This window comes from Triticum aestivum, chromosome 5A, assembly GCF_018294505.1.
Source record: "Triticum aestivum cultivar Chinese Spring chromosome 5A, IWGSC CS RefSeq v2.1, whole genome shotgun sequence".
NCBI lineage: Eukaryota > Viridiplantae > Streptophyta > Magnoliopsida > Poales > Poaceae > Triticum > Triticum aestivum.
Window position 1 is genome coordinate 59252311 of NC_057806.1, and position 24483 is coordinate 59276793.

The following is a 24483-nucleotide window of genomic DNA, read 5'->3' on the forward strand; positions in this document are numbered from 1 at the left end:
GAATTATGAAACATCTATTAGACCTAGCTCTCCTAGATATGAATTGCCTAAAATACCCGAGGGTTATGTTATGGATGGAGAGGTAGCTGGAGACTTTCTTGCTTGTAAGGATAGAGATGATCTAAAGAAACTACTTGTCAAGTTGAAAGAAAAATCTTTGGATGCTAGAATGAAATGTGATCCCAAGTTTGTTACTTCACCTATCTTTGTTATTGATAAGGATTTTGAATTCTCTATCGACCCATAGTTAATTACTTTGGTTGACTCTGATCCTTTTCATGGCTATGAAACTGAAATTGTAGTGGCACATCTTACTAAATTAAACGATATAGCCACCCTATTTTCTCATGATGAGAAAATTTGCTATTACTATATCCTCAAGTTATTTCCGTTCTCATTAAAGGGTGATGCTAAGACTTGGTACAACACTCTTGCTCCTGGTTGTGTGCGTAGTCCCCAGGGTATGATTTATTACTTCTCTGGAAAATATTTTCCTGCTCATAAGAAACAAGCTGCCTTACAAGAAATATTTAACTGTGTGCAAATTGAAGAAGAGAGCCTCCCACAAGCTTGGGGGAGGCTTCTTCAATTACTTAATGCTTTGCCCGATCATCCTCTGAAGAAAAATTAAATACTTGATATCTTCTATGATGGACTAGCCAATGCTTCTAGGGATTTCCTAGATAGTTGTGCTGGTTGTGTTTTCTGGGAACGAACTATTGAACAAGTTGAGGAATTATTGAATAATATATTAAAGAACTATGATGATTGGACACTTCCTGAATCACCGCCTAAACCCACTCTGAAGAAGAGAGGTATTTTATTTCTCAGTCCTGAAGATATGCAAGAGGCAAGGAAATGTATGAAGGAAAAATGTATTAAAGCTGAAGATGTTAAGAATTTACCACCTATTGAAGAAATATATGGACTTGGCAGACCACCACCACCGGTGGTAGAGGTAAATCATTTATTAAAGTTTGATGAAGGTGACATCCCTTACAATAAACATCCTAGTCAGTGCTTGTATGAATTTGACAATTACAGCTTCCTCGATCCATTTGAAAGTTTTTGTTTGTTTTAGCAGCCTGTACAGAGGTAAGGACTTCTCCCCAAGTCTTGATAAAGCGACTTAGTGTCGCCACACAACCCGCACATGTTTGAGCTTAGTTGGCACCTCTAAGCGGTCCAGGGTTCGTATTTTTTATCGGGCTGGTTCGATTCCTCGGCCAAATACGATGAAGCCGAGGAGTTTGCCGACTGGAACTCTGAAGACACATTTCTCCGAATTGAGTTTAATTTGATACTCTTGCAAGCTGGCAAATGTATCGCGGAGGTTATCTACGAACTGTCCGACGTGTTTGGTTTTGACAACAACATCGTCGACGTAGGCCTCAACGTTTTTTCCGATGTGTTCTTTCAAGCATGATTGAATCATGCGCTGGTATGTGGCGCCGGCGTTCTTCAGTCCAAAGGGCATTGTGTTAAAATAGAACGACCCGTATGGTGTAATAAATGTTGTTGCAGCCTGGCCAGATTCTTTCATCCTTATTTGATGATATCCTGAGTATGCGTCTAGAAAGCACAGCGAATCATGTTTGGTTGTGGGGTCCATGATCTGGTCAATTCGTGATAATGGAAGGTGTCCTTGGGGCAAGCCTTATTAAGGTCCTTAAAGTCGACACACATAGGCTCTAACACCAATCCTTCTTTGGTGCCATGACCAGATTGGCAAGCTAGTCGGGGTGTTTGATGTCTCAGATGAATCCAGCCTCCAGGAGTTTGGCCAGTTCCTCTCCCATTGCTTGGCACTTGGGTTCGTAGAAGCGCCGGAGTGCTTGCTTGATGGGCTTATAGCCTTTTAATATATTTAAGCTATGTTCCACGAGCCTATGAGGTATTCCTGGCATGTCCGATGGATGCCAAGAGAATATGTCCCAATTTTCCTTGAGGAAATTGCGGAGGGCTTCATCAACCTCTGGTTCGAGGTTTGCCCCTATGGATGCTATTTTGTCCGGGTCCATCGGGTGTACTTGAAACTTGACTATTTCGTCAGCCAGTTTGAATGAGGTCGACTTCAACTGTTTGTCGAGGATGACGTCATCCCGGTCAACTTCGGCTCGTAACGTTGTTAATTCCTCGGCCACAAGGGCTTCAGACAAGGATTCGAGCGCGAGTGACGTTGTTTTGTTTTCGGCTTTGAGGGCTCTGTCGGGGTCACTTGAGATGGTAATGATCCCATTTGGGCCCGACATTTTGAGCTTCATATAGCCGTAGAGTGGTACTGCTTGGGGCGTCCCGCCCCAGGAGGGTGTGATATCCACTCTTAAAAGGGGCGATGTGGAACGTAACCTCCTTGTATCGGTAATTATTCGGTGCAAAGACCACATCCAAGGTGATTTTTCCGCCACAACACGCTTCTCGTCCAGGTATTATACCTTTAAAGGTGGTGTCGCTCTGTTCGATGCGCAATTTATCGATTTGCATTCTATTCAGGGTGTTTGCATATATTAGGTTTAGGCTATTGCCTTCGTCCATAAGTACTTTTCGGAGTTGACATTTGCCCACAATTGGGTCGAGGACCAGTGCGGCGGGGCACATGTTCGGGGTCAACCTCGGCTGATCTTTATGATCGAACGTGATCGACGTGTTTATCCACGCACCCCGGGTTGGCACTTGCCGGATAGAATTGACTTCTCGAAGAGCCCGCTTGCGCTGGTTGTTGGATGTGAAGGTCTCGTAAATCATTATGACCTCGTCCTCGCCCGAGGACTCTTTTGCGTGTCTGGGTGTGCCCGCGAGGAGGGTGGGGCCACCTCTAGCCACTTGCCTTACCACCCAATAGTCGCGAAGGCTGTGAATCGGGCAAGAATTTAGCAGAATAGCATGTATCAGGCATGGCTTATCCAGGAGGCCATCAAGAGTGGCCCCGGAGTGACCGAAGATTCTCTTCTTCTTCCAAGGTCGCTCGGCCAGTGTGTTCTGCATGCAGGACTCTCGCCGAGGTGCGGGTCTATCGCGTGTTGATTTTGTTATCATAGATCGAATCTATCTTTTTCCTTGCGAGCCAAGCAACTTTGATGTTACATAACTTGGACACCAGATCAGATAATTCCGGGAGTGTATGAACACGAGGCGGGCGAGGGCATTCGAAACACCTTTATATTTGCATCCGCGCTAGAAGGCTGGTATTATGTCTGAGTCCTACTAGTCTGGTATCTCATTTTTGACAGACACGAACCTGGCCCGGAACTGCTTGATTGACTCGTCAGGAAGTTGTTGCTCGTAGGCTAGATCCCAGACATTAGGTGGGCCCGAATTATCGGGGCAATATTCGATGTGGGAAGTGGGTGGGAGAGAAGCTTCGATCTCTATGGATCGTGGGCTTGAAGCCCCGATATTCTTATGCTGGGACGGGCATGCGGCCGCCGGGTCGGCCGGACTGATTTGAAGATTAGTTTTGCCAACTGTGTCCGGCTGTCCGCTGTCTGAATTGCTTTCTAGAAAGTACCTCGGCCCTTTGCCCTTGAAGGGGGATTCGCCCGGGGCTGGAGAGGGATCATGGATCGCCTCTGGCTCGTGAAGGAGGAAGTGGGTTTCCATGACGGAAGTTTCGAGCGCGGGAACCGCACCCGTGAGTTTAAAGTCGTCGATCGAGGATCCCATCGATCATTTATTGATCTCACAGCGGAACTCTCAATGAAAGCACTAGTGTCGGTGTGAAATCCGACAAACCTTAGGGTAGGGGGCCCGAGCTGTGGATCTCGGATCGATGGTAACAGGAACAGGGGAGACAATGTTTACCCAGGTTCGGGACCTCTTAATGGAGGTAAACCCTACGTCCTGCTCCTGTTTATACTGATGGAGATGTATCAAGTATACAGTTGATCTACCTCGATATCGTAAGTTGTGTTCAACCTCTAGGGCAAGATGAATGTAATTGTGTTCTCCTCTCCTATACATGCCAGGTAGGGCATATAGGGTTACATGGTCGGTATCTGGGGGGATCGCATGAAGGCGGTAGGGGAAATCTTGGAGTGTATGTCAAGTCTTCGACATGTGAGGTTTTGAGCAGTCGTGTAGCTTCCGGAGTCCACCTTGACGAGAGTGAGGGCCCATTGGCCCAGCCCGAGGACCATGAGAGAATTTCTTATTTGACACTACCTTAAAATGTGGTTCCTTATTTGGCCCTGAGAAAATTTTTCTTCCCTATTTGACATGTAATCTAAATTTCTTTTCCAATATGACACTCTAGTACATTTTGTTCACTAACGGTGTTAAAGACATACATGAAAAGACCTTTTTACCCCTGGTGCATAAGGTGTCCAAAAATCTATACATGACAATATCTACAGTTATGTTACATATTTGGTCATAACCTCCCCTGTAATTTGATCCCATATCTCACAAGAGACCATACTCCCACCCTTGGTGGGCTTGCACCCGGTAGTAGCAAACCAAGCGAAGGAGAAAAACATGGGACATTTAAATTGTTGTGCATGCCACTAATTTAGCTTTTGTGAGACGGTAAGCATCCAACTACTTCCTACTAGAATCAAGGAACCGTGCATGTAGTCCTTAGGGCATGTACAATGGTTATATCTTAGCCTTATCATTGCTGAGGTGGAGGAGAGAGAAATGAAAAAAGAGTTTTGTCTTATCTTAGTTAAGAGATGATCTCTTAGCATAGTTTGTCTCACCACAAATTTAGGAATAGAGATAAGACTAAGATATAACCCATTGTACGTCATGTTTTATTGTCATATCTTAGTTGCATGGTGGGTGTAAGATAAGGCTGTCTTATCAACCATTGTACATGCCCTTACTTTTCAAGCATTAGAAAATACAAGGATTATTCATTGGACAGTATATACTTCATGTTTCAGACCAAAAGTAGTATATTTTATACGAGGAGGAAGTTAGGCAGCGTACATATGGGTTTTTTTTTTGCGAGTGAGCGTACATATGGTTGATACAGTATATATACGTCATGTCTCCAAGAGAACTAGTAGTGTGTGTATCTATCTATTTATATAGGACAAATGTTTCCTACAAGCAGTGGTAGTTACCACCACTTGCGTTTTGTATGTTGTATATAGTATCTATCGAAATCGAGAGTATGTACGTGTAGTATGTAGTATATAACAATAATTAGGTAGTATATATACAAATTTTTAGGTAGTATGTACCATTTTTTGAGTATGCTCTTTTTTACGTACAAATATGTACGTATTTCACAAATATAACAAAAACTATGGGCTCATATGCAATTTTTTAATGTAACTTGTTTTGAAATATCTTAGATATAGTATATGAATATATTTAAAAAAATAAAATAGTATATATAATACCACATGCTAGTATATGAGACATGTGGGGTAACTACCACCGGGTGGTAGGATGGATTTTCCCTATATATATATATATATATATATATATATATATATATATATATATATATATATGATGTATACTATAATCTTAAAAGATGTGCAAACAATGCAGTATTCCGTTTGTGTAATATAAAATTCCTGAAAAATTAGCCTTTGCGATATTTCAAGGAGTATATATTGGACATTTTTTAAGGGTATAAACTGCAAAAAAAACAATGCAGTATTTATAAGGGGTATATGTTGCACCATTTTTCAAGGAGTATATGCTACATGGTATTTTTAATGGGTTTATACTGCACTCTTTAAGAAGTATATACTGCATGGTATTTTTAATGGGTATATAATGCATTTTTAATGGGTATATACCACTTCACAAAGAATTTATATGACAACAAAAGTGGTAAATTGAACCGAAAGGCGTATACTTCCTAATGGGCGACTATCAGTCCATCCAAAATAAACATGGATACAGAGAAAAAAGTCTTAGAGAAATCTCAGGCCAACACACATGTATTACATATCCTTCATTAAAGATGGTATTACATTCAGTCTGACTACACATGGTAACGGAGGAAAATATACTACTACAAAACTCTTGAGTGAGAAAAAAGTGAGGGACTGCCCCCCCCCCCCTTCTCCCTTTTTACAGAGAGAACTGATTTTCTCTTTGATCGTCCATAAGATCTATACGTTAACTGTTGTTTCCATTGACCATATTGTGGTACCCTCTTGATCAATCCATGTGATCAACAAAGCGAACATTTTTTCAGAGTTGAAGACACTTTCACTGTGGAATGATCTGAAGCGAAACAGAGAAATCATTATCGTGCTGAATAAGTATAAGCTTGCAGTACTCCAAATAAATATGCATGTAGCCAAAATACTATTACTGGTCAATGTTATACAGTCTCTACTCATTAAGGTTAACCAGAATTTGGAATTAAATTCATAGTAACCGTGAACAGAAGAAAAATCCCCATTTTGAATGTGGATTATTTGCCTGTGAGCATATGGGCATAGAATGCATCCTCACGTTCGATTAACCCAATCAAAAATAGAAGAGAAATAGTTGCCTGCCTGGACGAGGAGGTACAACACTCTCTATATATATATGATGAATTGTGTAAGATATGATCAAATATGTAACATAACTGTAGATATTGTCATGTACAGATTTTTGGTCACCTTATGCACCAGGGGTAAAAAGGTCTTTTCACGTCTGTCTTTAACACCGTTAGTGAACAAAATGCACTAGAGTGTCATATTGGTAAAGAAATTTAGACTACATGTCCAATAGGTAAGAAAATTTTCTTTAGGGTCAAATAGGGAACCACATTTTAAGGTAGTGTCAAATAAGGAATTCTCTCGAGGACCATGGGTCGACTAGGTTAGTACCCCCTGGTCCAAGACACCGTCACTTGGGCTCCTCATACAACCCCACATCACGGTCCAGGCTTGGACCGCATGGGCCCACCGTGTGGACTCCTGGTGGCTCTCCTCTGGCAACCTCCGGCGCTCCTGACTCCGTCTAGATGCGAAACTTCGCCTCGTATTTTCATTATATTTTTGATCACCCAAACAATGTTTTCTGTAAAGTCCAAAAACATGTAAGAACAATAACCAAGATTGGGCATCGAATTATGAAGTTAGTCCAATAAATCAATATAAAATTGAGCAAAAATGATGCAAAATGGTATAAAAGTAGCATAACATAGCCAAAATTATAGATACGTTTGAGAAGTATCACGCACCACTCTTACTCCACCTCAAGATGTGAGAGTTATAAGATCTATGAACCCTTATTCATCAACAAAGACCTAGACGTCGTCGTTGCTTTAGTAAACACCATATTAAATTATCTTAGTTTTAGTTTCATTTGGTTTATAGATTAGTTTGATCTTTATTATCGGGTGGATGCAATGAAGAATATGATGAACTATTTCCAAGCATAGGGTTGGGTGGAACCATAACTCCGTTAGGTGTCAGATGGTGTTGCGGTCCTGCTAAATGTCTTCCTTTGTTATCTTGGTTCGGTTCAATACTTCTTAAGGAAAATAGTACACTGAGCCGGTATGCTTGCTGGCCGTCATGGACCTATATGCACTTTGAGAGGTGCAATACATCACCAGTGACGTCCACTAGCTATACAAGCCAACACAGCCAACATGCCAGTATATCTGACATGTCCAACGTAATATCTTGCCCCGGGGGCAATATATCATCAGTGTCCGATGTTCGTTTCAACAAATACATTACCCAAAAAAAGAAATAACCCCATGCTAGTGTGAAAACTGCGAAATCTCCCCATAAATGCTCACCACGTTTTCATGAAATTGCGTAATCTGCACTCATGAATACGGAAGATATTCACCACCCAGTACCGGCATGGACTCGGTCCACGAGGGAACCACCAGCCGCCCAGCTGGAAAACCCCGTCCGCACCGCACGCAGCCAAAGACCGAGCCCACGGGGCGCTCCGATCCGATCGAGTCTGACTCGGCCCGCACACATGCAGCTGCCGCCGCCGTAGAACCCAAACCACCCAAAACCCCCGAGCCAGCCCCCGCGTCCGCCTCCGCGCGCGGCGCCAAGCCGAAAAACCGAACCAAAAATGGAAAAAAGAGGGGAAGAAAGAGCTCGCGCGCCAGAGAAATGGCGCCAACCGCGCGCCCCTCTCCCGCCCTGTCTGTCTCGCCCCACCCTCTATTTCCTCGCCTCTCCACACTCCCCCCATCAAACCCTACCCTGGCTACCCAATCCCATCCATCCCATCCTAGCCCCAGCCCCAGCCCCAGATCTCCGCTCCCATGGCCAGCTCCGACGCCGTGTCCGTCGTCCCCGCGCCTGACGCCGCCGCCGCCGCCCCCGCGCTGCCGGCGGTCGCCAAGAAGCGGGGCAGCTACAACTGCGGCCGCTGCGGGCTCCCCAAGAAGGGCCACGTCTGCTCCATCCCCGGCCCACCTGCCGCCGGGGCTGGGACGGCGGCGGCGGCCCCGGAGCACAAGCCGAGGCGCGCGCTCCACTTCGACGAGGCGGCGGCGGCGGGCGCGCTGGACGTGATGCCGGTGGCGGCGGCGTATCCGGCCCCGCACCGCCCCCCGGAGAAGAAGCCGAGGGTGGATGTGGTGGACGTGGATGATTCGGAGCCGGAGTCGGGCGGTGTCGGGAGGCCGGGGTTGGTGGCCGTCGGCTCCGGCGTGCGGGTGCCGGGGGAGGTGGTCATTGAGGTGCTCCGGCGGCTTGCCCCGAGGGCAGTCGCGGCGTCCGCGGCCGTCAGCCGCGGGTGGCGTGACTGCGCGAGGCGGGTCTGGTGGGGGGCCGAGGAGCTCCGCCTCCGCGCTGCCGGCGTTAGCACCATCGGGACGCTGCTGCCGCGGTGCCCCGCGCTGTCCAGGCTCGTGCTCCGCATGGAAAGGTTAGGAAAATGCACAAAAAACGAACCCGATCCGGCCGATCCACGAGCAGATCTCTATAACCAACTAATCTTGGTCGAAATGGGACGACGGACAGAACGTTCTTGCTTAATTCACCATCGCTTAGACGGACTAACGGATGAACACGCCCGATCTACGCCCAATTTGCCAATGTGTGATCCGATCTGGCGCCGTGAGATCTCACCTCGTTGTGGACCCTTGATCGGCGCCGATCGGAATCTATACACAAGCAATTCTCCACGAAGAAAGGTATTTAGACATGGTAGATATTGGAAATGGACAAGCTGTGGCGAACCTGATCTGCTTTTTTAGAAATGGACAAGCTGTGGCGAACCTGATCTGCTTTTTAGAAAAAGACTTGCTGTGGCGAACCTTATCTGCCTTTTAGAAATGGACTTGCTGTGGCGAACCTTATCTGCTTTTTAGAAATGGATCTGTTGTGGCGAACCCGATCTGCTTCTTTGATGCGATTTTCTTGGTGGTACATCTAGTCATGGTGCTGTGAGATCGTTATATGGATCCCTGATCAGTGCCTGACTTGATCTGTGACTGAGAGTTCATGCTAGCTTTGATGCATAATGCGTGCCCAATGCTAGATCAGCAATATGCTGAATATTTCATTGTTAGTGCAAGTGGGCACAAGTTTTTTTTTCGTGGTATCTTTGATGCATAATGCCTGCCTAGCTCAGTTTCTTGCCCTGCAATTTGTGCAAGTAAACGTATAATTCTGGTTAGTTTTGTCATAGATTTTTGTTGGGAGAAAATATTTCCTGATCCTGTGACCTCAGGGGATTTTATCGGTTCTTTATGCAGAGCAGGAGAATCAGTAGGCAGATCTTTTTTTCCCTCTGAACCTTGCACTTAGTTAGAAACTTTGCTTACTTTTGTCATACTGAATGAAATCAGCAAATGCATAGCCCTGATTTAGTTTCAAATAGTGTCAGAAAAGCAAGTATGGTTCTTCTTGCAACAAGGTCGTTAACTTGATCTAGTTCTATGGGGACTTTAGTCATGATTAGATCACACATGTTCCAACCTATTTTTTGGCCAGAAAGTTCCATTCAGTTTCTTGACTGAGAGGTATATTCTAATTAACATGTTCCTTTGGACATTTGATGCAGTGATGTTGATGCCACAATGCTTGCATGCCTTGCATTTTCCTGCCCAAACATGCAATCTCTGGAGATAAGCATGGCTGATAGTGCAGTCAACCGGATGACCGGGTACGTTGAACATCATCCCTAAATCACAAATCCTGTGAAATTCTATCTTTCCATGCATTTAGTCCTCTGAAATCTATGATTTCTAATGTTGTATCTTTAGTGTAAATGATACACACATTCACAAATGTGCACTACCAAAATACCAAACTGTTTACTATTATTGCTTGAAGATGCTTACTGTTCAGAATGTTGTTTCATGCTGCAATATGCTGCCTTACTATGCTGTGCATTGTCACCATTTACATGATCTTAAAAATAATTTACACAGGATACCAAACTGTTTACTATTATTGCTTGAAGTTGCTTACTGTTCAGAATGTTGTTTCATGCTGCAATATGCTGCCTTACTATGCTGTGCATTGTCACCATTTACATGATCTTAAAAATAACTTACACAGGACAGTTTATGGATAGATTAGATGTTAAATTACAAGACCAAGTGATTTTTTAACCAACACTTGTTTGTTTAAACAGGGATGAGCTTACTAGATTTATTTCGGAGAAGAAGTCTCTGACAGTTCTTAAAGTAGATCGCTGTAGTGGTCTTGGTTTTCTTAATATAAACTCTACAAGCCTTTCAACCCTTTGGCTATCAGATCTCTCTTCCATCACAAAATATGTAAGTTGGCAAACTTTTATAATTGTTGAGTTATTTTGGTATGCTGTTTTATAAATTGATTATGTTGTTAATTTCTTACAGGTCATAAACTGTCCTAATTTGAGTGAGCTCTCACTGATTTTTTCCCAACAAGATAATGATTCTACCGATCTGATTAGTATGATGGATAGTCTGGGCCGCACCTGCTTGAATTTGAGAAAATTGCACATATCCTCAATTCACTTGTGCAATGAAGCTGTGTTTGCTCTTGGGAGTGCTAATCTCAGGTAAATTCACATATTGCTATAGTCCAAATGGATTGTTGATCAAATTTCAGGAATTGTGCTGGACTGAACTTTTAATATTATTCTTGCTTATTTCATTTCAACCACCTTATACATTTTTTTTCTTGTTTCATCAGGGGCTTGTGCATGCTGTCCTTGCTTCTAGGTAAAAAAATAACAGATGCAGCTGTTGCATCTATTGTTCGTTCTTTTACAAGCTTGGAGTTGCTTGATTTAAGCGGGTATGTGCTGGTTTTTACGAAGCCTAATGGTTTGGAGATGATATTTTGTTTTCTACAGTCATGCAAAATAAAGCCTAAACCAACACATGATACTTAAATCTCCAGATCTTGTATCACTGATAATGGGCTTGGGATGATCAGCAAGGCATTCCCTGATACCCTAACCAGGCTGCTGCTTGCTATGTGCCCAAATATCACCTCATGTAAGCTTGAACCTTCACATTGCTTGTGTTCCTTTGTTCCAGTGATTTCAGAAATATCACATTGCCCATAGCTGCAAATATCTAAAGCTTTTCCTGTTTATGTGATCTGTAGGTGGGGTCCAGGTGGCCGCAGTGCAGTTGCCACTTCTTCAGCTCATGGACTGCGGCAAGAGCTTATGTGCTAATGTGCAGCCCGAAGCACCCCGATCATACTTTGGTGATCTCAATGGGGGGATTAGGTTTTGCTCAAAACTACAGGTCACAAGGAAGCAGCAACCAACTTACCAAAAGTTGATTATAAAGCATGCTAATCTGAAAAAACTTAGTCTATGGGGCTGTTCTGCAATAGATGTAAGTGCTCAAAATTCATGATTGCTAATTTATTTGTATTCCGGTCTGTGTACACAGTGAAGCTATGTTCTTACTACTGTTCTCTTCATCTATGACAGGCCCTATATGTAAATTGTCCAGAGCTGAGTGATCTGAACCTCAACTCTTGCATAAATCTGAATCCAGGTGTGACATCCTCATTCTTGTTTGGTACTGAATTGGATGCCTCTTCAGTGTCCAAACTTATAAATGGTTAGTGCATGAGTATTTACAGCCTATGAAACATTCTGCAGAACGGTTGCTTCTTCAGTGTCCAAGCTTGAAAGATGTTCATGTCACTGGATGCCGTGACATGTTGATCGGAGCAATCAGAAACCAGGTACTGCTGATTTTCAACCACCCGTGTGATAAGAAAAACCTTAGCTGTTGCAACATTAATTGCCAACTTGTGCCTGAGCTCCTGCACGTAGCAGGGGGCAGCCTTGCCATAATCTTATGTTCCTGTTTCTAAACGAGTTGCCACTCTAAATTTTGCCAGGTTCTGAATGAGTTTGCAGCAGGAGAGCCTCGCATGCCTTGCAAGCGCCTTGCTGATGGCTCGAAGCGGGTGCAAGTCCCTCAGTTCATGCCAGAACAGGTATTGAACTGCACCTGCAATGCCGCAACACTCCCCAATCCACACCCACGTCTTTACGCAGTGTTGATTCATTGCTCTCTGTGTACTCTGATCACTCACATTCCATAACTGTGAACCCTTTTCAGCAGTTTGAGGACGAGAAATGGTGCGGCGAGTCGCGGCGAAGCCAGTGCGCCGTGCACATCTGAGCTGAAGCAAGGCAGTCACTTGCAGAGCCAGCCGAATAGCTAGCAGTCCAACAACCTAGGGGGGCACAGGAAAAGGAAGATTAGTTAGGCTGTGATGTTGTAAGGCTGGCTGAGGGCACATAATCTGAGCCTACTGGTGTTGTAGTAAACTCTACCGTTCTTGTTTCTCTGAAAAAATCTCATTTGTTTCTTCCCTGCTGAATTCTTCTGTTGGACAATAAGGGCATGGTGTAGTGTATGCCTAGCACCCTTGGTTCATCCTGGAAAATAATCTTGACATAAATTAAATATTTATTGGTGTGTCCATGTATTATTTTTGTCATGTTCCTACTGATTTGTTTAATCTCTTGTTTCCAAATGGATGCTGCTGTAACTGTAAGCCTGCAAGTGCATACTGTCTGGTGTAGATTTCCCAGTGTGAGCTGGCAGCTGGGGCAATTTTACAGTCGGGTCCTGGGGATGCACTTGCATTGGAGATTAGTATGAGGGGCCCAGATGGGAAGTTCCACCTGCTCTTTTTGTTTTATTTTATTATTATTTTTCCTGAAAGAAATTCACTCCCTTTCTGAATCGGAACCGAGCAGAGTTGAATCGGATAGGAATGAAAAGATTCTGATCCTTACTTAATCCTCTGGATAATCCAGTCTAACCAACTGCAGCGTTTTTGTCGCTTAATCTCACTCTGGAAGAACAGCACGCGCTCCTCGATCCAAAGAGGAGCCATGGAGTTGTCGGGTTCCATCGCCTGCCCCACGGCGGCTCAGGCGCGGCTGCTCCGGCCGCCGGCTGATCTTCCCTGGCTCGCCTCGCCTCGTAAGTGATCTATCCCCCTTCTCTTTCCCATCTTCCCGGCTAGCAGGTAGGGTGGTTCGGCCCCGCGATTTACTGCTTCGTCCCCGGCGCCGGTTTCGATTAGGGGATCGCCGGCGAGGCTTTGCTCTGCATACGGTTGAATTGTAGGCGGCGGCTGATTCGTAGACTGATTCTACAAACCATGTCTCCGATTATCCTGCACGACTGACCGACCTGCAGTCAGGCTGGATTATTATCCATTTTTAGTGATAAAAAATCACGACATACTAGTTACCTGTTGATTCTATTTTATTTCCAAAAAACACGAATGTGCTACTTCGATCCATATTACTACTTGTCACTGGTTCAGTACAAAGTTGAGGGAGTATCTATTTCTCTTATCTGTCTTTGCTGAACAGCTCAAAGGCGCAATGTCCCTGCCTCTTCAGGATACATATCTTGTAGGAGTTTTGCCGTGAGAAGCAAAGTGACCAAGGCGATGCCTTCACTGAGTGTGAGCATTCAGCCTGCATTTCCTCAGCCAGTTACTCGGGCTACATGGAAGAAGAAACACAATGTGAGCAGCCTTTTCTTCTCACACAGTTCTATCATGCGTGTTTTTTTTTGCTATGTTTGATTCCAACATCTCTTTCCAGGTTACATGCTATCAGAGACAAGGAGCTCCACAGATAGAAGCCAAGTAAGTTGCAAGTGTCATTTATGAAGGAAAACAATCACCACATCGTCAGAATTGGCCTATTTGATTTAACAAGTTGGTCTAGCACATCCCCCAAAAGTTATATTTGAGGGCAAATCTAGCAGAACATAAGAACTACATATAAGTTGTTATTAACGTGCCGCCACCAAGAGCGTCTGGAGATCGCCAAGTGGGCTGCAGGACCCAGCCTAGCCGGAGGCGGAAGACATGGGGGAAGCACCGTCGAAGCCATATATAGCGCCCCGGAAGCCTATGCCTTGAGAGGCAGCCTGAACCAACTTGACATCCAACATCTCCAAAACCAACACCAGGGATGCCGCGAGCAAACAAGACGACGCCTTCAAGAAGGAGAATGACGCTGTGGCGTCGTCGCCGTCCGATCCAAAGAGTTGGACCTAGGGTTTCCCCCGGTGCTCAAAGAGGAGCACATATAGAGGCCATGGCAGTGCCTCCAAGGAGGGAACATCACTCGCAACTTGCAAGCGTCGCCGCTGCCAGCATCGGCAAGCCAAGCAGGGATTTTGCCCCGGCCCGAGTCTGAGCAATCCCGTAGCCACCGGATCAGGATCTGAAGAAATGGAAATCAAACGTTGGTCGGAACCGCAACCACAAGAAGGGGAGCTAGTTTTGCTATTTACTGCATCAGTCAGTGCACATTTTTCATGTTTAAAAAGGGGAAAACTACCAGGATGTGTTAATATGCTGTGATTGTCTCACCTTTTTTCAGCAGTAATTTAAACTGGATTATATCTAGAGTAGCTACATGGTGGTACATCTTTTCAATTTTGAGTAACAATGGTTGAGTTGCATCGCATGACTTGAGATGCTAACAAAAGTTCCTCTAATTTTAAACTTGAAGGTCAATGGAGGAAGTATATGATTCTTTGGCTGAGCACATTCTTTCTGTCTTCAAGAGTATCGATAATCTTGATTCAAAGTAAGCTGTTTTTAGAAATGCTGTTGGGTACGTAGTGAATTATTTCCGTCGCAACAGTTTGTACCTGTATTATTTATATGTTTCTTCTGCCGTAGAATATCGATTCTTAACATTTTTATCAATAAGTATACACTGTTATCTGTTCGCCATTAGAAGCAAACAGAAACATAATATTTTGGTCCAACCTATTTTAGAGTCAAACAGGAGCTGGTTAACTGAACACAGTATTTTTGGTCCAATGCTATACAAGAACTGTCTGCAGTTTCTTCCTGTTAAATACAGTACCTTACAAGCACCTAGTCAGACAAACATGTTGAGTCTGAAATACAGTGGATCTTTAAGATGTGGATATCATTGAAAACAAGGCATCTTTATCCATTTGTTATTCAAAGCATAAAAATGAACCTTATCAATGTAGCTTGTCCTCCTCTCCCTTTATTTCTCCTCCCATTTCCCTTTTTTGGGGCAACTGCTATATTTAACAATTAAGATGGTAAACGAAGAAAATCTGATGAAATTACTGGAACAATAGCTTATGTTAGCTCTCCTGATAGAAATTATTGAATCGCAACTCTGCTGATCCACTTAATAATACCACTCGCAAATATTGAACAGATATATTGTTGGTCTGGCTGGCCCACCTGGTGCAGGCAAGTCTACTGTTGCCTCTGAAGTGGTTCGACGCGTCAATATGCGTTGGTCTCAGAAGCATACAAAAGATAGTTCACTGAATTCAAATGAAGATATTGCGACAATGCTTCCCATGGATGGTTTCCACCTTTATCGATCCCAGCTTGATGCAATGAAGGTTTGTTCTCTGTTGAGAAATCCATTTTCTATTTTTCTTCTAAAGTTATTGACACAATGGTGCTTTTAGGATCCAAAAGAAGCACATGCAAGAAGAGGAAGTGAGAAGGGTTCTCCGCTTGATATGTTTTAATAAAATATTGTTTTCACAAAGTACTGACATTTGATTTGTTAAATTTAGCACCATGGACATTCAATCCATCACTTTTTCTGAAATGCCTACAGACCCTAAAGGAAGAGGTATTTACTAATTTCATTGTCAAATTATATGAATTCTGCAGCAGTAAATATTTTCGAGCTAACATCTTGGTTCATAGGGGTCAGTCTATGCTCCATCATTTGATCATGGTGTTGGTGACCCAGTCGAGAATGACATATTTGTAAAGCCGCAGTAAGTTATTTTGCAGAGTATATGGACATGTTTCTTAGCTGACTTAATTGGAATGTAAAACCTGCCCAGATTATTCACAGTAATTAATGGTGCTGAACTACCGACTGTAGTACCTTTTACAGCAACTTGACTTTTGCATGTCCTTTCTGCTATATAACATTGCAATGTCCTAAGCTTATTTTATTTGAAGCAGTGTCCTAACCTATGACGGCATGTGATTGTTCTGCTATTAATCTTCATCAGAAGTTAACCTCGCTATTTCCACTTCTGTAGTTTCGACGAGAATAGACCCTACAACTGTCATAACTTCTCCACAGTTTCGCTACATTACCGTGATACAGATGGTGCTTGACCCATGCTTTTTGCTACTTACTATGATTTTGTCAGGCACAAAATAGTGATCGTCGAGGGGAATTATTTATTACTGGAAGAAGATTTTTGGAGGGAAATTAGAGACATGTTCGATGAGAAATGGTGAGTATGCAGGTTTCACAACCATATGTGAGAGAAATACAATTTTATCAATCATGAATACCAAGTCTATGTAGCTCTTCAGTTTCATGTAACACAATACACCCTTGTTTGTTCATCTCAAAAGGGATAAATTGTGTTTCTAATGGCCAAACTTTATCGTCTCAGGTTCATTGACATTGACATTGATGTCTCCATGCAAAGAGTGCTCCAGAGGCATATTGGCACAGGTTTGCCTCATCCACGATTGCTTTGCTCCTTTGAGATGCACTATCATTTATGCATCTAATTCCATTTTCTGCCCTGTTACTGTTTGCCAGGGAAAGAGCCAGATGTAGCAGCATGGCGGGTAATTATCATCCTCCATTCTTGCCTCTCACACAAGAACAAGCATATGCTCCTTACATACAGCCACATAAAACGCTCATTCAGTGTCTTATGTTGACTTTATAACCTGTGCATTAGCTTAGACTTGCATATTTCATCTAATAAACAATTAATGCCAAAATGGTTCATTTGTGTTGCTTGTTTGTAGGATTATTTGATTATATTGTTATACCATATAGGAAAACCTACATAAGTAGCTATTCCGTAGGACATTTTCGGTTAAGCATATGCCATCTCTGTTGAACGAAGACATATTTTTTCATGCTTCTAATCGCAGAGTTTCTGAACACTACAACTTCTTACCGTCTCAAAATTTGTCTTGTGAATCAGATTTCATACAATGACCGGCCGAATGCTGAGCTTATCATGGAGTCAAAAAAGGCTGCAGATCTTGTAATCAGATCGGTGGACTACTGAAGCTAGACCCCATGTTTCTGATGGCAATTTTGATTTTCGGTAATAATTCTTGCCCTATGCCGATGTTTGTACATAGAATAAGTCAGCTGGCTGTTTCCATCCGTGGTGATTTAGTGCATAGAATAAGGTATTCCCCCATCAATTTGTTCTCGAGGAATAACTCAATAAACGACATCATTTTATTTTAATATTTCTGTCTGTACAGTTCTGAATCCATAAAGCTTCAGTGATAATAAATGGTTGTAGTTTGCAAATCTGGAACTTCAGTTCATGTGTTGATGGTAGTTTGTTGATGCAGTAGGTTGTGTATAAGTTGCAACCTTAAGAGATGAGTTACCTAGTTAATCAAAAGATGATCCTTCACCATAGGGCAACTGATTCAGAACTTCAGTTCGTTTGTGTTGCCTGTTTTGTAGGATTATTTTATTATATTGTTATACCCCAGGAAAACCTACACAAGTAGCTATTCAGTAGGGACATTTTCGGTTCAATGAAGTCATTTTTTTCCGGAAATGTTAACGCCTACACGTGTGGGCGTTTGCACATCGCCCACACGCCTCCATCACCACTCATTTTGCCACGTATGAATAGATGACATCAGTAGAATTTTTTTTTGGTTTTCGGCTTAAAAATGTTGTATCTCCTAAATAAAAAGCGAACTAAAAATCCGTTTTCACCATTAAATCCGTCTCGACGAGATCTTCAAAACTAGACCCCATGTTGATATGTTTCGACGAATTTTTTTTTGCCAGAAGTTGCCACTATGTTTACACTGCAGTTGCCATAGGGCTTAAACTAAAGTTGCCATGTGGCAATTTTAGTTTGTAGATCATGGCAATTTTAGTATTTTGATGATGGCAGCTCCAGTACTTTGACCATGAAAATTATTTTTTGTATGAACCATGGCAATTTTACGTGCATGTATCATGGCAATTTTAGTTTATGGTTCATGGCAAGTCTAGTTTCTTAATTCCCCGCTTTATAAATGTCAAAATTTATATTTAAATGTAGAAGAAAATAGCTGAAACATATCATGGCAACTTTAGTGTAAACATCATGGCAATTCATATGCAATAGACATGACAACTTTTAATCCCAAAAAAATTTCATCAAAACATATCAACATGGGATCTAGTTTCGAATATCTCATCGCGAGGGATTTAATGGTGAAAACGGATTTTCAATCGGATTTTTCGTTTAAGAGATAAAACATTTTAAAAACTGAAAATCCAAAAAGATTCCTACATGCATGCGATGACGTGGCAATCTGTTTACATTAGAGACGTGTGGTGCGTCTCCCTTACTGCCACACGTGTGGCAGTTAGCGCGACCCTTTTTTTTCATGTTTCTAATCATAGAGTTTCTGAACACTACAACTCCTTACGGTCTCAAATTTTTTCTTATGAATCAGATTTCGTACAATGACCGCCCGAATGCTGGGCTTATCATGGAGTCAAAAAGGACTGCAGATCTTGTGATCAGATTGATGGACTACTCAAGCTAGACCCCATGTTTCTGATGGCAATTTTGATTTTCGGTAATAATAGTTGCCCTATGGCGATGTTTGTACATAGAATAAGTCAGCTGGCTGTTTCCATCCGTGTTGATTTAGCGCATAGAATAAGGTATGCCCCCATCAATTTGTTCTTGAGGAAGAACTCAATAAATGACACTCTTCAAGTATCTAATCATTATATCATTTTATTTTAACATTCCTATTTGTAACATTCCTGTTTGTATACAGTTCTGAATCCATAAAGCTACAGTGATAATAAATGGCTGTAGTTTGCAAATCTGGAACTTCAGTTCATGTGTTGATGGTAAATTGTTGATGCAATAGGTTGTGTATAAGTTGCAACCTTAAGAGACAATCTATCCAGTTAATCAAAAGATGATCCATGGCTTGGAGGAAACAATAAGATAACTGCTTGTTTCCATCCATGGTGATCTGTGTACATGTATAATCTATTCCTCCACCAGTTTGTTCTTGATGCACAGTTGAGGAATAATCGAATAATTTCTGTTTATTCTACTGATAAGAGATAGTCTTGCAGCATTTATCTAATAATATTATTTATTTCAGCAGTTTTGTTCGCACAGTTCCGAATCCGTAAAGCTTTGGTCTAAAATGCCAGCATGGACGCAATTCATGCTCTGATGGTAAACTGTTGATGGATGCTAAACATCTTGTATGTTGCAACCTTAAGAGACAAACTATCTATTTGCTCAAAAGACGACCCATGGCCGGTAAGAAACAATAATATCCGTAGTGACCACTTTTAACTGAGCAATTTCTTGGTGGAAGCAACACAAGATTGCCTTGAGAGGAGGACAATGTGCACTTGAAAAGACTCAAGGCTGGCATCATTACCAGGGGACATGATCTCCAAAGGGAAATATGTTTTGCTTAATCTAACATGCAAAGTCACCTTTAGTTGGGGGAGATACTCATGGCTAGGAAGGTACAGCTGAAAGTTCCCAGAAATCATGGCAACACCCTCCAGCACTTCATGTTTTTCTTTTGTTGGCCTTCTCTAGAAAACAGGGAAAGGACAGCTCAACTTTGTCCAACCCTGCACCCTTTATCATGACACAGGGCACAATGCACCAAACAATGGCATGTATAATAATAGTACATGACAGCAAAAGATGCAGCAAAGTGTGATGCCTCATAATACTGGTGAGAGCTAGTGATTGGCATATGAAAATCAAGTGTGCACATGGGATGCCTCTGTGCATCCCTCCCCTCCCAGTTGGCTCCAAGTCTAAAGAAACATGGACAGCCAAGTTGACACACACATTGATTTGTATGTCGACAATGCACCACAGAACAAAGCATCTCTATTCTACCATCGAATCCTCTCATGATTCTTCAGTGGAACACCATTATAAGTTCACAACACCAGAATGAATCATGTCAAAAGGAAGCACAATGCAAACTCATAACACAATACAATTAACATTTAACACCTTGCAATAAATATTTGTTTTGTTGATACACCATGCTGATAATTAAACAACTTTTGATGGACAAACCGCAAGAGGAAAAATAGGGCGCCTTTGCATTTTGTGCCAAGAAGAGACATAAGAAGAGAGGGAAAAAAAAGGAAGAACAAGCAGAGCAAAAAAGAGAAGACACAATTATGTGGCAGACAGGTACAGATACATCTCACATGTTCTTGGCTTCTTCTTTCTTATGTATATAACAAGATGAGACTTGGGACTGACTGACTGGAAAAGAGAAGATCACAAACCAAAATGACTTCACTGATCAGGAGATACAGACTTAGACTTAGGACAGAGAATATGATACAGGGATGAGCAAGCAAGGTTATAGGTATTTTGATTCTTGCATAACATTTAGTGCATCCTCTCCTCAGCTCCTGTTCTTGCATTTCTCCATTGCCCTTGGTGCTGAAACAATTCAAAACAATTCACAATCAAAACAAAAGTCGGCCCAAATCTTAACAAAACCTCTAGAAAGAAAAAAGCATTTCATCTGCTGATCTGAAACTTAAGGGAGATCTACTGACCAAGGCCAATAGCTTCTGATCCCTTCATTATCCGAAGGCGCTTGCACGACTCGACGAACATCCTGAAATTTTAGAAAAATGGAGCGTTAGATCAGACCGGTACTCATCAAAGATTCAAAGTAGCACTTCAGATGTTTGAAATTAAGTACACAAATGGAGAATTATGCATATGGAGAATCAAGGATGCAGCACTCACTCCCACGGGACGTCGCCAACGAGCATCCAGTCGCCGTCCTTGTCCTCGTACGTCGGAACATACTCGGATCCATTGAGCAGATCCATCAGCTTGCTCTCGTTCATGCCGTTCATCCCTGGAGTTCCACAGTTTCCTGAAGTGTGACAACACGTACACTGGGATTAATATCTAATTCCAGAGCATTAACAGTAACTCGGGAAATACATAGTGCTAGTTCAGAGCAGTTGTTATGGTCTAATTAACAGCGGGAAGTGCCGAATAAAGTTCCGTATCAAATCAACGGAACACAAATCTACAATCACCACAACAGAGAAAAACCAATAATTGTTGTTTTGGGAAACCAACCATTGGTTGCATCTTTTTTTAAGATGCACGCTCCAACATGTTGGATTATTGCTTACTGGGTATCAAGTTACAACGACTCATGCTAATCATGAACCAGCCAAAGATAGCTAGCTGAGTGAGCAGATGCCATGATCATGAGCTTGCTAGCTGTGTGTACATATGGTAGAGAGACAAGGACATTATGCCACAGACAGGGAAGACACCTACCAAGGAATAGGATCGACGCAAATCATGCACCCCTGGCAAAACCACATGGTGACCACCACCACACATGCAAATGGAAGTGCAATCATATACACAAGTCATGCATGCATGTACCATATATAGCCAGTAACTTTATAAATATGTTGTGATCTTTTTTTGTGTATAAAAGTTCAGGAACACTACAGCTAGATACTAGATAGAAAACAAAAGCTAGATAGAATAGCAATCTTGTTATAAATAAACGGGACTAGGGTTTAGGAAACACAGTTTTAGAAAATTCAGCAGTCTAATATGCACATTTTTTAATATTTTTTTACACACATATATATGCGCTCATGTGAAATTTCGGTGTTCCGAACAGGCCAAGAGCGTAGAAATATATAGGCTAGTTATAAATGAAAATGTTGCGGCTGCTCTAGTATTGTGTTAGAGATATGTAGAGAAGAAGCATGCATACCGATGGTGAAGGAGCTGAACATCTTCTCGAGGGCCTTGGAGAGGTCCTGGTAGGTCTTGTACATGTTGAGGTCCACCTTGCGCAGGTAGGGCGCGCCGTCCATGCTCACCTTGACGAACGCAGCTGCCGCCGCCGGCGACGACTTCTCCGCCAGGATGTTCTTCCGGAACGACCGGACCGGAGGCCACCCCACCACCTGCGCCCTGGATAAAATTGACCGCCCAAACGATTTGGTTAGTTTTAAACATGTTATGTTAAACTAACATACATACATACATACATACATGCACGAGTTCTTTCATGATCCATGAGGTGCAAATATATAAAAATTCAGATCCATTTTGTTCCCCCTTCTCTTCACTCTTCTATCAAACGAAAACTTGTGTGGCAACGCATGACATGCATGCAACCTTTGTCCTCTCGTTTCTGTTATCCACACATGGCACATATATGCACATACATCTCCACAGCACATCTTCAACTGTTTACTCAGATGAATAAAAACAAAAACTACTGCATATGGTTACTTTTTACCTACCATTTTCTTCTTCATACTATATATATCTACTAAAGGTCTAAAGTAACACAGAATATATATAGAATGTAATAAGTTTGAGCCTGATTTGTACAAGGAGGGAGGAGATGAGGACAAGGGGTGCAGATAGATCTAGAACGCCGAACCCAACAAGGTGGGGCCATGCCATATCTTGATACAGTGCATGCCATGGCCGGGAAGGAAGGGGCAGTATGGGCAATATGGCAATCTATTATCTTTCTCCTCCATGGCATTGTAGCGTGAGGACAGGATACGAGTGATATGGGGATGATGGCGACGTGGACAAAAAAAGTAAACCGTGCGAGAGGAGGGAGGGGCAGCAGTGCAGTGGAGTGCAGTGTGCGTGGCTTTCTTTTATCGTGTCGGCACTAGGCACTGTCCCCCACTGCCCCACACGTAACATGCTGCTGTCTCTCTGCTGGCCACTGCCACTGCTGCCGCAGATGGAGATGGATGGATGAATCTCTCCCTAGATCTCATCTCACCCATCATCTCCTCTCTCTTCCATGATCAGTGCTCGATCTGAGATGATCACCAAACATGCATGGACTACTCAGTACTCCCTCCGTTCCTAAATATGTCTTTCTAGACATTTCAAATGACTACTACATACGGATATATGTAAACATATTTTAGAGTGTAGATTCATTCATTTTTCATTCATTTTGCTCCGTATGTAGTCACTTGTTGAAATGCCTAGAAAGACAAGTATTTAGGAACGGAGGGAGTACAAGCTAGATCGATCGTGGCGAGAGAAGCAGAGCGATTCATGCCGTTAACTGCCCGTTAATCAAGTTGGTTTTGCTCGCAAAGGAGTTAGTTAGGCTGGCGTTTTGATGGGATTTTTTTTGAAAGCTTGCGTTACGAAGAGCCTACAATACACGAGGAAGACGAGCAGAGGTGAGCTGAGCTGCATGCGTGAGCATGCAGAGCAGAGCGTAGCAGAAAGGTGGGTGGAGTGGAGATAGAGATGGAGATGCACGTACTTGGGCGCGCGGGGCTTCTCGGCGGGGTCGGGCAGCGCGGCGGAGGTGACGACGCTGCTCTGGCTCGGCGACCTCTTCATCTTCCCCGCGCCGGCGTCCGTCGCCGTCTCCTCCTGGTTCTCCGCCGCCGCGGCCGCGACCACGGCCACGTCGGCCCGATCCTCCTCGGCCGGCGCCTCCTCGCCGGCCGGCTCCAGCTTCAGCTTCAGGTCGATGGTCTCGGCGAAGCCCCTCTTGCCGGAGGAGCTCCTGGCCTCCCCCTCGCCGCCGCCGCCGGGCAGGCCGAGCCGGAGCTCGGTCGCCTCGAAGCCCAGGTCCGCCGCCATTGCTAGCCGGCTCAGCTCCTCGCTTCTCCTTCTTCCTCTGCTGCTGCTGCTGCTGCTTGGTTTGCTTCGCTCGTTTCTGCGTTTCTTGGCGAGCTTTCGGGGTTCGGTTTGGCTGTTTTGAGAGGCTGCAATGCGGAAGGCGAGCGATGCAAATGCGGATGGAAATAGATAAAGAGAGAGGCAGAGGAGGGGAGGGGGGCAGGCAGAAATAATAATGGCAGCGAGGGTGTTGGTGTGGGCGTGTAGAATAATAGGGCCATGATAATGCATGGCCAGCCTCTTTTGCGCCTAGCCCCTCTGCTAATATTTTCGATTTGTTCTCTACAGCTATTCATTTGTTTAGGCGCCTTAGACTCGGTTTGTAGTTGATGGAGTATTATATGCCAACTTAGTTTATAATTGTGGTGGAGAATATATATAAAATTTAAAAA

The 24483-nt window shown here is 43.2% G+C and overlaps 3 protein-coding genes across 6 annotated transcripts; 2 read left to right on the forward strand and 1 right to left on the reverse strand.

Moving 5' to 3' along the window:
- Positions 1-8012: 8012 nt before the first annotated feature.
- Positions 8013-12839, forward strand: LOC123102311 (F-box/LRR-repeat protein 17). 2 transcript variants are annotated; one of them, XM_044523616.1, is made up of 11 exons: positions 8013-8805; positions 9946-10047; positions 10522-10666; positions 10748-10932; positions 11067-11171; positions 11277-11374; positions 11487-11725; positions 11824-11890; positions 11998-12083; positions 12243-12341; positions 12470-12839. In XM_044523616.1, the coding sequence occupies exons 1-11, from the start codon at positions 8198-8200 to the stop codon at positions 12527-12529; spliced, it is 1794 nt and encodes a 597-aa protein (XP_044379551.1). In that variant the 5' UTR covers positions 8013-8197; the 3' UTR covers positions 12530-12839. The 2 variants fall into 2 exon arrangements, with proteins under 2 accessions (XP_044379551.1, XP_044379550.1); XM_044523615.1 differs by having other exon boundaries at positions 8019-8805; positions 12467-12839.
- A 196-nt stretch (positions 12840-13035) lies between these two features.
- Positions 13036-19242, forward strand: LOC123102312 (putative uridine kinase C227.14). Of its 3 annotated transcripts, none has more exons than XR_006448897.1 (13): positions 13036-13342; positions 13741-13898; positions 13978-14021; positions 14899-14976; positions 15592-15784; positions 15854-15884; positions 15965-16023; positions 16101-16174; positions 16562-16648; positions 16814-16912; positions 16983-16994; positions 17363-17488; positions 18861-19242. XR_006448897.1 is itself a non-coding variant. In XM_044523617.1 (13 exons), the coding sequence occupies exons 1-12, from the start codon at positions 13252-13254 to the stop codon at positions 17447-17449; spliced, it is 993 nt and encodes a 330-aa protein (XP_044379552.1). In that variant the 5' UTR covers positions 13037-13251; the 3' UTR covers positions 17450-17488; positions 18861-19242. The 3 variants fall into 3 exon arrangements, 2 of the variants coding, with proteins under 2 accessions (XP_044379552.1, XP_044379553.1); XM_044523617.1 differs by having other exon boundaries at positions 13037-13342; positions 16814-16875; positions 16966-16994; XM_044523618.1 differs by having other exon boundaries at positions 13074-13342; positions 13771-13898; positions 16814-16875; positions 16966-16994.
- A 1150-nt stretch (positions 19243-20392) lies between these two features.
- Positions 20393-24252, reverse strand: LOC123102313 (auxin-responsive protein IAA30). Its single transcript, XM_044523619.1, has 5 exons — positions 23727-24252; positions 22185-22387; positions 21179-21311; positions 20983-21044; positions 20393-20863 (listed from the first exon to the last, which is right to left on the reverse strand). The coding sequence occupies exons 1-5, from the start codon at positions 24050-24052 to the stop codon at positions 20826-20828; spliced, it is 762 nt and encodes a 253-aa protein (XP_044379554.1). The 5' UTR covers positions 24053-24252; the 3' UTR covers positions 20393-20825.
- Between the last annotated feature and the right edge of the window lie 231 nt (positions 24253-24483).